The following is a 14,368-nucleotide window of genomic DNA, read 5'->3' as shown; positions in this document are numbered from 1 at the left end:
TGTGAGGGTTCTGCTGGCTCGCGAAACTTTCATTTGGAACAAGCAGCGAGAATGCCACGTCCATGTGATGTCGTGGGAAGCCCTCGTTGCTTTCCCGCTCCGGAGAGCCGATGTCGAGGCCGCCGTCGTAGTACGCAACGACGCCGGCAGTGCGAGCCCTCAGCAGCAGGTCGCGCTCGTCGGTGCTCAAATCGCTGAAGTTGAGCCCACCATCGCGAGCCAATCTGTCGGTGTCAGGGTCCATTGCGACGAGCGTCGAAGTTAGCGTCATAGAATGAAGTACCAGCTTATGGGCGTCTTGCGCTGGAGTTTGAGGTATAGTAGCGGCGCCTGGTGGCGGTGCGGGAAACGACATCTGGGTCGTGCCAGCTTGGGTCGTATTGAGCCCTGACTGTGGCGAAGCACGTTTCTAGGCCGAGTTTTGCGTCGATTCGCACATTTTTATGCCCTGTTGCGAGTGCGAAAAGGCTCGTCGCTCCTCATAGACCACGCCGACCACGCTGCGAGCTCGCCGCAGCCTATAGTTTAACGAAAACGGACTCTCCGTGTGCCGTGGGACGTAATGTGGGACGTAATTCGTTTCTTCTTCCGCTAGCCACCATACTCCCGCTTTCGCTCTGCTGTCGGCTCTGTCTTGGCTCTGTTTCTGGCCGCGCGTTCGCGTTTTGCGCAGAAAAGCCGTAGCGCCGTCTGCGGACGCCGTTCTACTCACCGATGGCGCAACGTCACTATGAGACCATGATGTCAGTACTCCTCGATCGGAGGGCGGGCGATTTGAACTGCGCTAGAGGTGCGCGGACGCTTCAGAACGCATTTTCTCTTAAAATAAGTCTCTCCTTGGCACGAAACAAGCGTTTCGAGGTTTCTGTGATGGTATTTCAACAGTCCACGTTGACTTAATAGTAACCTTTAGTGTCCCTTTAAAAAAGCGTATACAGGGACTTGATTCCCGCTGGCAGGTTTGTCGGTCGGCGGGCGGCGACCTGTGCTGGCCGCCCTTGGTGACCGTCTGACCTCCCGCTGCCACAGCCGCGTCTGACTCACCGCCGTCGGTCGACCCGTCTGCCGGATTCGATCCGCAATCGTCGCCAGTACGGCGCCAGCTTGCCGCTACGCACCCGTCTCTGTCGAGGCAGTGGTGCAAAAGCATTGGCTTCGCCACCGCGCTTGCTGTAAAAAAAAAAGCAGCAACCCCCCGAACGGGGACCGCCCCCCTTTCGATCGATACACGGGGACGTCACTGGCGACCGCAGCGCCGCGGCCGCCGCTATTGGGCGACGCCATTTTTGCCGGCGTGCAGACGAAACCACCGGCGAAATCGCAGGCGTCGTGTCTTCTGCTGGTCCACTGCTGCCGCGCCGTCGGCCACGCTGCTACGCGAGTGCGTGACCTCGTGCATTTTCGTCCTTTTTTTTTTTTTAAATGCTCTTATTGCCGGCACGTTGCCCCTGTATCTCGGTGTGCGCTCGGTGATGACGGGTTTGCGATGAGAAGCCGCCGGGCAACCTCCTTCGTGGACTGCTACGCGGCTCGTCGGTTGAGGTGCCCCGCGGCCACCGTCCGCTGCTGTCCGTGCACCACGCTTTCCTCCCACCGTGTGATGCGTCCGCAGCGATGTCTCAAGCCATGAAGGAGTACAGGCTGTGAGTTACCCTGCGCGGATTTTTTGTGCCACCTTCCTTCGTTACGTGTGCACCCCGTGGTTTCAGGTGGACTCCTTCGCTCTGTCTCGAAGGACACTCCCGCCTGAACTGTTCTGTCAGTACCGGTGATCGTTGTTAGGGGTGTTAGTTGGGAACTGAGCTGCTCTGTCAATGAAAAACACCCGGAAAGGGCGTTGACAGCTGCGTCATCTTTAATCGAAACTCTGACATTGCGAAGGGAGAGGCAGGTGGTCGCCCACTGCGATAGTACAGTTGGACATGGGAAGTTTAGAGGGCCTAATTTTTTTTCTTCTAGATTCAGGGAGGCGATCGCAAAAGGGGTTGGTTGCGAATTCAGCGAAGAATCTGTTGTCACCGTTCCCTGGGCGTCACGGTGATGTTGGGTTAGTGTGCTGACAGGCGCATCGAACTTGATGAAATCTTAAATTTTATCGTTATAAGCCGTTTTTATGTGCTGGTATGAGCGCGAAGCCCGTTAGGTCGACTTCGAACTCCTGTCCGCGATAATTAAATGATGATCTGGTCGGAATTCTGTGGTGTTTTGTTTTTAGCTCTATTTGCTGAGTCACGTGGTGCACGTGGACAGCGTACGCGGGCAAGTCGGATCAACGGCAATACCCTCTGAAGTAACGGCAGTGTGGTCGCGGCATGTCGCGGGTTTTATTCCTTGGCTACGTTGTCCGCATTCCGGTGACGGCTGAACACAAACACTAGTGTCGAGCATTGTGTGCACGGGGTGTCAGCATCGCGGAAAACCTGGGATTTTCAGGGATCATGTCTGGAAAATTCAGCGGAAAGATACGGAATTGTCACTCCTAATCAGTGAAATTAAGAAAAGGAATGAAAGAAGGTGTCTATGGGAAGCTAGTGGTGTGTCGGAAGAAAGCGATGTTTTCAATTCTACCTATAAAATGCTCAAATGTCTATCTTGTTCATCTTGTGTATGCGAGCCTGGGCCGGGTTGTTTGAATATCGTGAAATGCAAGGCACACTCAAATCTGATAACGCATCGTACATGACTTGCGTTACTGCTAGCAGTGTAAAACTGAGCCGGTATAGTAACTTGGCAAGCAATGAGCAGCCATTGTTTTCCTTGCGTCTGAATCTCCGCTGTATATATTGCCAGGGAATTTTCATTAAAACAATCGAGTAAAACCTGAAAAAAAAACGAGCAATTTCAAAATGTCGACGTAGTAGACATACTGGCGCATATTAAAGAACTCCAGGCGGTCAAAATTGAGCCGGCACCCTCCACTACATCGAGTGTCTCAAAACCCCCGTGACGCTTTGGTACGTTAAGTCCAATCAACATCGACTCGTAGCAACAGCAGGGGCCCATGAATGGGCTCTTAGTATACGGGAGAGTGCTTTGCTTTTATTTGTTTCGTACTCGGCTCCCTTCTTTAATTAATTCCAGTCGCGTAGGTAGAATGGAATGGAGAACGGCACTTTTACGCGAAAGGCATAAAGGGGCGATAAATGCTCGTCCATAGTATCACTTTGTGAGAGACCCTGGCAAAGGCTGCGCAGACTCGCCGAAAGCACTCTACATCTAGGGGAGGATTGAGTGCGGGTGTCACCAGAGGAGTTGTGTGGTTAGCGACGCTCGGCAGGACGCTGTTGTTCGGGTGAGGGCGTTAATTATGCGGGCGGTTCTCGGCCGGGCCCATCGACTTCCGGCGGGCTTTCAAAGGATACGCTACACAAAGGCGCACAAGAATTCTGGTTGACGTTGGTCGAAGCAGATTGCGCGGTCGTGGTCAGAAACAGCCCTTGAAGGGACTGCACGTGCTTAAGTTATATGCATAAAGTTTAGCTTTTCTCCGACGTTTGCCCTCTGTGTCCCCTATACGTGTGTCGTCAAGAGTAGAGTGGAGTCATGACGCGCTCTTGCGCGCGGTGGCCGGGCATGTCTGTAGCCGCAACAGCACCGTATGGGAGGATTTGTCGCAGGAGGGCCCCTGCCCCCCTAAAGCCGGGATTTACTGCAACGTCGAGAAGGGATAAAGCCTTTACGAGTGGATGGGGTCTTCGTCCCGCCTATGGAACGGATGATCCTACAACGACGGGGAAAAAGAAAACGAAAGTAAACCAAGTCGCGCTGTTCCTCCTTGAAGCCCTGTCGCCGTGATCGTCCCCAAGGTCGAAGGCGCGCTTGGTCGCGTTGACTGCTCGCGTGCGTCGCGTACCTTGTTGCGGGCGTACAGTTGCCACGGCAACAGCGACTCGATGGCCCGTCGGCACGCACACGCATTCGAGAGCAGTGCGTCAGCCGGCGCTCACGTCGAACCGTTTCCGTTGTGCGCACTTTACGACGAAGGTTGTTGGTAGCGGTGGCAGGGCTGGGCCGCTTCTCCAAGCTCCTATCGATTGTGAAGGGTGCCTTTTTCCGTCTCTGTAGCTTTGTGTCCGGCCGGCCGATGTTGGGCAGCTCTGCAACGTCGATGGCGACGTGTTCGTTTCCTCGCGCGGGTTTGTCGTCGCATGTAACGGTGGCACGTGACTCCCTCGCTCGCGATTTCGGGAATCGGGAGTTCGTACCGACCGCGCAGTGGGTGTCTTTCGAAAGCGGCGCGCACGGAGCCGGAACGGCCGATGTACGTGACGCTTTGGAGCAAGGACTGCTTGGTGAAAGCGGTGCTGATTCGACATTTGATGAGCTCCGTGTCAAGTGGGCCACTTAAAGCAGCGGCGTCGTCACCCGATAGCTGTGGTTGAAAATTGCCCGTCTGCGCCGCCACCGACGACACCGCGAGAAGACGCTCGGTGAGCGCGACAGGCGGGAGCCACTGCGCGGCGTCGTGCATTTCGACGGTGACTGCTAGGGCTTATTAGTCAGCAAAAAAAGGAAAGAAAAAACCGGGCAGCACTGTGCTCTAAGAGGGCCAAAAACTGAGCATGGCCAGCTTTGGGAACGTTTACTCAGCCAACGAGGCTCAGGCCGGAAAGTATAAAAATACTACTCTGCTTTCCGTGGCGCGACATTCACGTACCTGCGCTGTGGTTTCGGCGCGAAATTCAAGAAATTGAACTCTCTGGTTTTCATTTTCTATTCTGATAGTCACCTTAATGTCCCGAAATTAACGACTATAGAGTTCTCAAAGAATGCTCTCTCAGTCTAAACTGATTTAGTGTTTCCCTATATTGGTGTCAGGCGTTTGCGTGCCACAAGGCGAGGTAAACATTCTGCTGTTATGTCCGAAGAGTGCGGCTATGGATCGCTTGGATTCCGCCTAGGAATTAACTGAATTGCGACCGACCTGTTTGGAATGCGCCGCCGAAATATTCGTTCCCTCAGCAAACGTGTAATCTCTGGCAGATGATTACACCCGCTGGGTCCTCTGTCGGACTGTAAGCGCTCCCAGTACCGGCTAGGGACCCACAGGGAAGGCGCAACTCTCACTCGCTCAAATGGTCGGCCGTGTCCCACGGGCAGTGGAACGGAGTCCGACGTGAGGCGCCGTCACCCGTGCGATGGCCTCGAGTCTTATACTTTCGCTCGCGTGAACTCGACGTGAGCGCGTCGACTCGAGAGGCAAGCCGAGTTGGACCGAAGCGACGGTGCTCATTACTTGCCGGGCGTGTCGAGCGAGTCGGCCCACCCGGAGGAGCTGACCCACAGCTCGACGGCTATGCCCGAGCCTGGTGGTGGTTTGCACGAACCTGGCCACAATATGTCGGTCTGACGAGCCGACTCGACTTTCTCGGGCTTACGTAAACTTTTCCGTGCGACGTGGACTTGGGCGGGATATAGCAAGGTGCACCACTAAAATCGTTCATACGACGTTCTTTCGAATTTCAATACGCTGGGCAGATCCGATCCCGGCCGCATTCCGATGGGGCCGGAAAGAAGCTCGTGTACCGTGCATTGGGTGCGAACCCCGGGTGGTCGTATTTAATCTGGAGTCCCTCTATGGCGTGCCTCATAACCAGGTCGCAGGTTTGGCATGTAAAGCTCCAGAATTTCTGTCTTTTTTTTTTTTTCAATACATGCTGCTCTGTGTTATCTCTCTCTCTCTCTCTCTCTCTCTCTCTCTCTCGCAATCTGTTTTACCATGTTAGCCCTTTGATGCGGAAAAAGGGAAATGGAAGGAGACGGGGGGAATGTGAAGGCTTTATGAGAGCTCCATCTGGTAGTGAGAGAGAGAGGAGAGAAAGAAGGTGCCTCCTGCAGTGTGAGGAGAAGGCGGACAGGCCTCGGCCTTTCATCGGGACCCAGCCCCACTTAATAACGGTGCCCGTCGATCCCACTGGCTCGGCGCTTCCTCCTCTGCTCCCTCGTGGCGCTGGCCTCGCAAGCGTCCCCCACCCTCACGGGCCCGTCGATTACGGTCGCTCATTACCACCGCCTGACGACATGAGGCTCGCACGGACGGGCGGGCGCCTCCCTCGCCCGCGAAATGTCGTCGGCTCTTTCTCTCTTTCTTCCTTTCTTTCTGTCTCCCTTTCTTTTTTCTCTCCCGCACCCCTCTAGACACTGCACCGTTGAAGTTTTAGGGCACGCGCAGCTGTAAACGTTTAATTTTGCCCTTTTTGTCGCGTGCGCGCGGGCTCGGGTGTGTGTGTGTGGCGGGTAGTGAGCGCGGTCGACCCACTCAACCGCGTTGTGCGCTCGCCGCTCGGATATTCCTTTACGTTTGCTGCCTTGTGATCGTTTTGTTCCACTCGCTCGTGCTTGACGTCGATTGACGGACGAATCCGATACCCTCGAGTATTGGCGACCCGGAGATCGAAGAGCATATGGATGACGAACGCTGCTGGCTACATCACATAAAGAAAAAGTGAAAAAGAAAATCGATCCCCTCGGTATTTCTTATTGTATTCTAGGGTCAAGCATGCAGTAAGGTGCTTCAAAGAGAGAAACGACGACAAACGCTTTTTTTTTCTCTTTTACTTCTTCATACAGTGTCTGTCACTGAAATACAATGTCCAAAAGACAGCACCAACGCGCTCGAAACTTTCACTTCACTTTTTATAGTACTGCAGCGCATTAACTGTCATCTCGACAGCACTTCATTATGACGTAATATATAGTTCTGCGGAAACCCGCAAGGTGAAGAGAAGTAATTTATAAAGGGAAAGTTGGACACCCACCCGTTCGTAGCAATCGCTATAAGGAAACCCATACGGTTTCCTCAAAGGAAAAGTTTCAAAGTTGAAGACAAATTCGTCCTGGTCCGGGACTCGAACCCGGGACCACCGCCTTTCCGGGGCAGCCGCTCTACCATCTGAGCTTACCATATGAGCACTTCGTTATATTGGAAGGCATACACAATGTTTGTTCAATTAGTACACTTTGTAGGTAGGGCCAATGCTCTTGAGAGCACCTAGATGTGCACTCAATCTCACTAGCTCCGTGCATTGTAGGGAAAGGTGTGGGCCTCCTACATTGTTTGCCACCGATCCCCTTTGGCACGACTTAAAGGTCACGGAAACACTACTGTGTGCATAGGGTGGGCCCTCGTCTTTTTCTTTGGACATGCAGCCAGCTCTCATTCCCGATTAGCTGAAATGATTTGTAGTTTTCACTGCACTGCAGGGTGTTGGCGAGGCAAAGTAGAGTACGACTGGAGCATTGATGGGGGCCAGCTGGTACGTGTCATACGCTAAACGGCACGAAAGGACGGGACCATTAAAAACAGTGCTTTGTCATCTGTGGTTTGCTCGTCCCATCCATTTGCGCATTGTAGACTCCAGTAAAGTAAGGCTACTGTGATGTTCAAAGAGCAGAGGCCAATCATCTTGATTTTTGGCACCTATTCTCGGACACTACAGCGATTCTGATGCTGTGCCCAAGAACAGCTTGCGAGGAGGGCATGGGAATGCTGGAATTTTTTTTTTTTTCAGAACACTCAGTAGTTTCCCAACTGCTATTAATGTCTGCAGAAGATCTGATGTTGATGTATCGCGCTTTCGTGTTGCGTTCGACTGCATGCTCGGATGGACTGAGGCACAGTGCAACACAGAAGGTAATGCTGTTTATTCACGCACCGTCCGTGTTCTTATAAACCGTGCCACTGATGTGGCTGCCAGACAATACACGTTTCTCCTTTTTTTTTTTTTTGCCGGTTTAGTAACGTACACATGTATTAACGATGTTCATAAGTGCAGATTTTCAAACAGTTGTCAAGCAGGGTGTCTACCAACCGGGAAAACCGGGAAAACCGGGAATTCTCAGTGATTTTGAGTAGCCTGAAAAAACTCAGGGAAAACTCAGGGAATTTGTGCCTCTATCAGGAAAAATTAGCTGCAATTTAATTGAAAGGGATCGAAAGCCGCGGTAATGCTCGCGCGAGTAATGGTAATGAATCGTCTTTGACGTCCTGTCATCGGCTGAAGGAGTTGCCAGAGTACAGTCAACGACCGACTATCCGGATTGTCGATAATTTGGACGGCTTCGCGGCACCACCAGTACCCCAGAGTCAATGTATCAGAACGTCTGATATTCCGGACGCAAAACTCTTCGCCGTCCGATTTTCGGGACGTTTTGCCGTGACCGCAGGTCCGTAACGGCATTAATCAAAACCACCACTGCTGCCATTTTGATTACCTCGCCGCCTCAAGCTGGCGCTCTCGCACGCAGATCCGCTGGCCGCCGTAGCCACCACTGCGGCAACGCTAGGCCTAGCTGCTTCGACGTTCGCTATGAAGCTTCTTGTCCTTGGGTGCCGTGTTTTTTATTGAAAGAATTCACTGCTGTCAGCAACGGCACGGACTCTGCCTTTGCGGTCCTCGCGGTTGGCTTAGAAGCTTGGAAAGCACGTTGCGTTGCATAAGCCGGTTCCCGAAAGTCAGCTTCGCCTCCGTACAGAAACGTCACTTGGTGAAGCATACGCAAAAGTATTGCAGTGAAGCATAACAAGCGTGGGAATGGGCTACTGCCACGGGATACAGTATGCATTCTTTATATAATCATACACGCGTGTACCCGGTATTTCCTCTCGCAGTACGAGCACCGATATGCCTAATACGTTTACCGACAGGCCTTCAGAGCGTTTTTGCACGTGCCTGTGGCTGTCTGAGCCCTTAAGGGCAGTAAATGACATGCATTTATTTTTTTTACAACTGGCCAATTTTTCGGACGTTTTCGTGGCCCCTAAGGAGATCGAAAACTCGGACGTGGAGTGCGCAACTGACCAAGGAGATCCTTCAAGTGGTTCGTGGGGCGAACGAGTGGCGGAAGGTGTACAATTAAGAACAGAAATGACCTACGCATTAAGGAATGAATGGGAGAGGAAGCGGGCTGCCGCCGTTTTGAAGGAGCTTGAGCTCAAAAAAATAGTCTGGGCTGATGCGGACAGACAAGTGTCCCTCATCCAAACCAAAATAAACTCTTTAAAGCAGTGAAACACAACACTGAGGTGTCATGCGTGGGCTGAGAGTATGTCAGGACAGTTGAGGTTGACTTTTGAGCTGTAGAGAGAGAATCTCAATTTTGACAAAGTTCGGGCCCCATACCACTGAGCTTGCTATCAGTTGACAGAAATACCTCATATTCGAAAATATGTGCTTTTGCATGCATCTCCTTTTTTATTCGTATTTGACAATGTCCGACTCGATTTGCTTTTTTTTTCAAAGACATTTTATTGGCTGTGCATTTTACTAACCCCTTCGCAGCTACTACTATACTACTACTACTATACTACTACTACTATACGCAGCTACTATGGCAGCTCTGATCGAGCTGCCATAGTAGCTGCGTATAGGGTGGCATTACCACAGTGTCGATGGTCATCATAGCTTCTGAAACAATGAATATGGTATCAGGTTAGCTTGGGACCTTGCATTTACTTTGAGCTGCCACTGTGTAGAAGAACCTTGTGTGTGAGCAGTTAAGACCCAATCCTTTGCTGTGGTAGCAGAGAAGGCTGCCACGTTCAAAATGTTGAATGTTCAAAACTGCTGTGATTCAGCGATGCCAGCACTGACAGATTCCTTCCAATTTTTTTCTCTCGGCTGATGGGCTGCACCTGTTGTTGCTTGGCGCTGGCACGTTCTGTGCAGTCGACTTCCACACAAAAGTTTACATGCATTTTTTTTTCCTTTGGACAACACTTGACTAAGTGGTTATTCTTTCCGCAGTTTAGGCACATTTGTGCGGCTTTGTGCTGCTTGTCGCACACACATTTGGCCTTTCTGATAAGCTCCACTCTTCCCACACACGGCATTGCTGCTTCACTATCTCAGCCACCTTGCACATCTGAATGGCTTGTTCTAGCGTAGGGTCAATCTCGCATAGCAACCTCACGCTCAGTTTTTTTCATCAGTGATTCCATTGATTATCCGATCTTTTAATATCTTATCTGTCATGGCTCCAAAGTCCCATGGCTGCACGTTGGTTTTGATGTCCCGAAGAAGGTGTTCAAATGCTCATCTTTATTCTGCTTTCTTGTTCTGAATACATATCTTTCAAACATATAATTTTTTATTGGAAGGCAGTGCTGTTAAAATTTTTTGGCAACATTTCTGTACTTCTGTCAGTCCTGTCCTTCAAAGTTCGATGTGTTGAACACTTCTAGTGCCTCTTCTCCAGCCATGCACAGAAGCAACGTAACTTTTTTTGCCATCTGGCTTACTCGGGAATCCTGTGACACAAAAGTACAAGTCCTATCGCTGCTTGAAATTGGACTAGTTTTTCGCAACACTGCCGGTGAAGCATAGCTCGGACGCATGTCAACTGTGCCATGTACTATCGTGCTTTTGTGATGCGCTCACAAGCATGCTCGCATGGACTGAGGCACAGAGTGTAATGCCTAAGATAATGCAGTTTATTCATGCACCATGCATGGTCTTATGAACCATGCCACTGGCATGGTTGCCAGACGATACATTTGACAACATTTGAACGATGTTAGCCTTGACTACCATACTAAATTGTACTTTAGCAGACATTAACAAGAAGACAATCACCTTCACTAGGGGCGTTTTTCTTGGACCTTTTAATAAAAGAAGCGTCTTTTGTAATACTGGTTTATGTGCCACATTTTTGTTCTGAGTAATACAGAAAAGGATTAGAAAGAACCATTGTTCAGCTGTAAAACCTATGTGGGTTGGAGCACGATTCAGTGGTAGCACAAGCAAACAAAAATGGAATGCAAGAATGAGGAGCTGGTTGGATAGTGCTGGACGTCTCAGTTTTAGCTCATGGTTATTGTTGCTGATAAATGGCTGAGAACGGCTTGAAAGTTATAACATCTGCAGTTACTTCTGTGCTTTAAATTGTTGCCCTTCTGTCAGTAGTACGGCAGCTAGTTGAGCGAGTCGGTACAGTTGCTTTATTAGTGGCTTGCCTAATTATGTAGCACAGTGGAACAATTTGCCAAATTTCATAATCTGGCTTTCTTGTGCATACGTTTGCCCTAACCGAGGTGGCTGAGTTCCTGCTAGTAGCACTTTGAAGTGGAGAGCCGCAGTTTGAAAGCTCTGAAGGTGCGAGAAACTGGGGATGGCACAGATTGTAGCGTTTATCAGCTCTACCAATGCCTTATTTAAGATTCTAGTGTGAGGTCCGCCACCCTAGTTGGGTCAGGTGAGGTGCATGGAAAAGCAGACTTGCAGGCCTTGCATATCATCTATTGTCGCCATGGGAAGGGGAATGCAGTCGATGAGGCTGAAGATTAAACAGAGAAGTGGGATTAGAGAAACGGCACACGTAGATCAGTCTGCTGATTCTGGAGGAGAGTAGCTGGAGATTACAGGTCGGAGGGACCTGTATCTTACAATGGACTTTGTTAAGCTGATGATGATGATGGTATTGTGTAATGCGTTCATTATGTCTTTTCCTGTTGGTGCGCTCTTTAGAATATTGTGCTGGATTTTGCTAGGAAGGCACATGCGCGTTCCTCACTCAATTCTCGCTTGTCATTGTGCGTGCAGGAAGAAGATAGAGACGCTGGGCAAAATGACGGCCATGTCACAGGAAGACATCGTCAGCAACACCAAGACGGTGATCCAGGGCTTGGAGGCATTGCGCAATGAACACAACACCATTCTGTCGGGGCTGCGCAGCTCGGTGCAGGCGGTGCAGCAGTCCCAGCAGCAGCAGGACAACAAGGCCAGCCTGGTGGCCGAGGAGAAGGCCCAGCTCGTCCAGAAGTCCCTCGAGGCACTCGAACTGGGCCTGGGCGAGGCGCAGGTCATGGTGGCACTCGCATCGCACCTCCAGGTCGGTGGCGGCTAGGTTGCACCGCACAGTCAACGCGGTGGTTGTGTCGAGTTGGACGAACGTGACTCGGAGTTTGTGAATAGTCATTTTTGAAATTGAACCAAATAGTGTCCGATGCGAATGGAATATCGAATACCTCGAGTAATTTTTGAAAAATGGACAACTGTTTTTGAAATTAATATAACATGATGTTCACATCCTACTCCTAGTATTCATAATGTTTGTGAGCTTCTGTCATATTGTGTCTTGTAAACCATTGTTTATTAAGAGCGTAACTGGAGTATTAGGTACAAATAAGCGGTTCTCACGCGCATGACTCTGCAGACAGTGCGTACAATCTCTGTGTAGCCGGTAAAGCTCAGCTTCCTAAACGACATAGTATGTTCCACTGCAAAGATTATCTTTCTGCTTTATGTCTATAATGAAATTTAGCACATTTTCTCTCCAATTTCCTTTTTTTTAAATATTGAAAAAGTAGTAGAAAACATCCTGATTTACTAATAGTGACTACTTGATTTAAAGACGAAATCAAATAAGACACTATTTGATTCGTTATTCAAACTTCTCGAATACAAATTCACACGCACTTAAAGAAACCCTTCATTGTACATCCCTCTAGCTGGGGTGCTACTATGCTGGACACTATAAAATCTTGCCACATTGTCAAATTGCACCACTTTGGCATTTTGAGCCTATTGGACAATACCATGTAATTTAGAAGAGTTGACTGTTGGGCTAGTTGGTCGTCATACTTGAAGAGGTAGCTTAGTGCAAATAAAACCACGGACACAAGGAAGACAGACAAGGACAAGCGCTACTCACAACAGTTGTGAGTAGCGCTTGTCCTTGTCTGTCTTCCTTGTGTCCGTGGTTTTATTTGCACTAAGCTACCTCTCCGTGTAATTTGACTGTGTCTAGAATGCCCTCCCCCCCCCCTCCTGCCCTGGGATTCTAGGTTGTGTTCAAGCTTGGCCGCTGCAAGCACTGTAATTAGTGCACGCACTACTTTTCTCTGTTGACATGTACAGCTTAGAGGTAGTGTTCCCAGTGTTCGTTCTCTCTGCTGCTACCCTTGCCAGCGACACAGCTACCTCAGCGTTGCAGAATTGCAATACATAGTGTTTGTTTTCTGGTGCAGACTTATCGAGATGTAATTTGGGATTCAGTTTTACAGAAATATACTGATCTGGCAATTTTTGTAAAAAGCCAAGACCCTAAACCAAAATCTGGCTTCCAACAAGTGTTGGAGCTTAATTTTTTTGGTGGACCTGTATTGTCTGAAGGAAGCACTTCGGCATTTTGTACACATGTGAGTAGAAAAACTTGAGCTGGCCTTCAGCTAAGGCTTGTAGGGATAAGCGGGTGCCAACAGCGCTATGCATCAGCACACCGTATACCGCTATTGGCGCACGCCTTCCGACCAATGATGGTCCAGTACAAGTTCGAGGAAACACTGTACAACAACCACATGTACACTTGGAAAGCATTTATTACGATTGTAACTAACACTTCAAGCAGGCCAGCTAGCTACAGTTTACATCACTGAGGGATTCCTTGAAGGGAAGAGGCTAGGTAAGAGGCTTCTGACTTACCAGCTGGAGATACGGGCAGCCACGGCAACAGCTGCAGCAAAAACGTGGTTGATTAACAATGTGCAGGAAAATGGGAGTGGCAACAGAGCCTTTTGCACTTTCTGCATGCTGGTGAACAAAGAAACTTGGGCAGTGCCGGGCAAATCTCACTTGACATGCTCTGTGGTGCCGATAGTGCTTGCAATTCCTGTGCGCTGCTGCAAAGGATGGCTTCCCCTCTCTCCTTCAACCTGCTGGCTCTTGCGACTGACGCGATGTTTGCTGTGTGTGGAAACGTTGTGGGGCACAGGGATTCCCACAGGCTTTCTCTTGCAGAGTCCTTGAAACATGTTTCTTTTGAAACTTGAGCAGCATGCTAGAATGCGTGCAGTGCCTCTCAAGGAATTCGTTTCCTAACGAATTCTCGTAAAAGATTTAAAGGAAAAGTGAGCTTGCAGTGAGTTGTTACAGTTATTCACCCCCTGAACAAGAAAATTGTTATTTAACAGGACATAGATCTCCGCAAGTCACTTTAATTTAGCAAAAGCAAGCAACGGCAGCTGCAGGAGACACCGTGAAGTCAATAACAGGCTGATTAAAAAATACGGTTGTGGCATGATCCCAGGTATCGCGAAGGTGCCTGATTCGAATGTGGCGCTGGACGCCCTGCATTGTAAAGGGCACAATTCAGAGTGCAGCAAATTTTTTCGCTCAAGTAGGATTTCACTTTTGTTGAGGTTGTTTCTGCTTGTGCACATCGATCGATGAACCGTGAACATGTCTGTAGTATAGTTAGGATACTGCAGTGAAACATGGTGCGAGCTGTACTAGGCCAATTCCATTTTGGCAAGGCTGATTGCCTGTATCTTATCTAGCCTCAAGTAAGCCTTGTGTGTTCTGCTATACAGAAGCGGGGCTGCAAATGTCTACACAGAAACGTAGATGGTGCTTCTGTGCATTTACATGAC

At 49.8% G+C, this 14,368-nt stretch overlaps 1 protein-coding gene across 7 annotated transcripts in view; it reads left to right on the top strand.

Moving 5' to 3' along the window:
- Positions 1-14,368, top strand: part of Klc (kinesin light chain) — a 170,971-nt gene that overhangs the window by 67,715 nt on the left and 88,888 nt on the right. For 2 of the 7 annotated variants that reach the window (XM_075698385.1, XM_075698386.1), the window contains exons 1-2: positions 1,475-1,643; positions 11,541-11,829. In XM_075698385.1, the coding sequence (XP_075554500.1) occupies positions 1,615-1,643; positions 11,541-11,829 (318 nt within the window). In that variant the 5' untranslated portion in view covers positions 1,475-1,614. Of the gene's footprint in view, positions 1-1,471; positions 1,644-11,540; positions 11,830-14,368 lie in introns of those variants that run through there. The other 5 variants (XM_075698382.1, XM_075698384.1, XM_075698381.1 and 2 more) reach the window with 4 other exon arrangements.

This window comes from Dermacentor variabilis, chromosome 7, assembly GCF_050947875.1.
Source record: "Dermacentor variabilis isolate Ectoservices chromosome 7, ASM5094787v1, whole genome shotgun sequence".
Classification (NCBI taxonomy): Eukaryota; Metazoa; Arthropoda; class Arachnida; order Ixodida; family Ixodidae; genus Dermacentor; species Dermacentor variabilis.
Note: the sequence above shows the minus strand (reverse complement) of the source record. Positions and strands in the feature narration are given on the sequence as shown.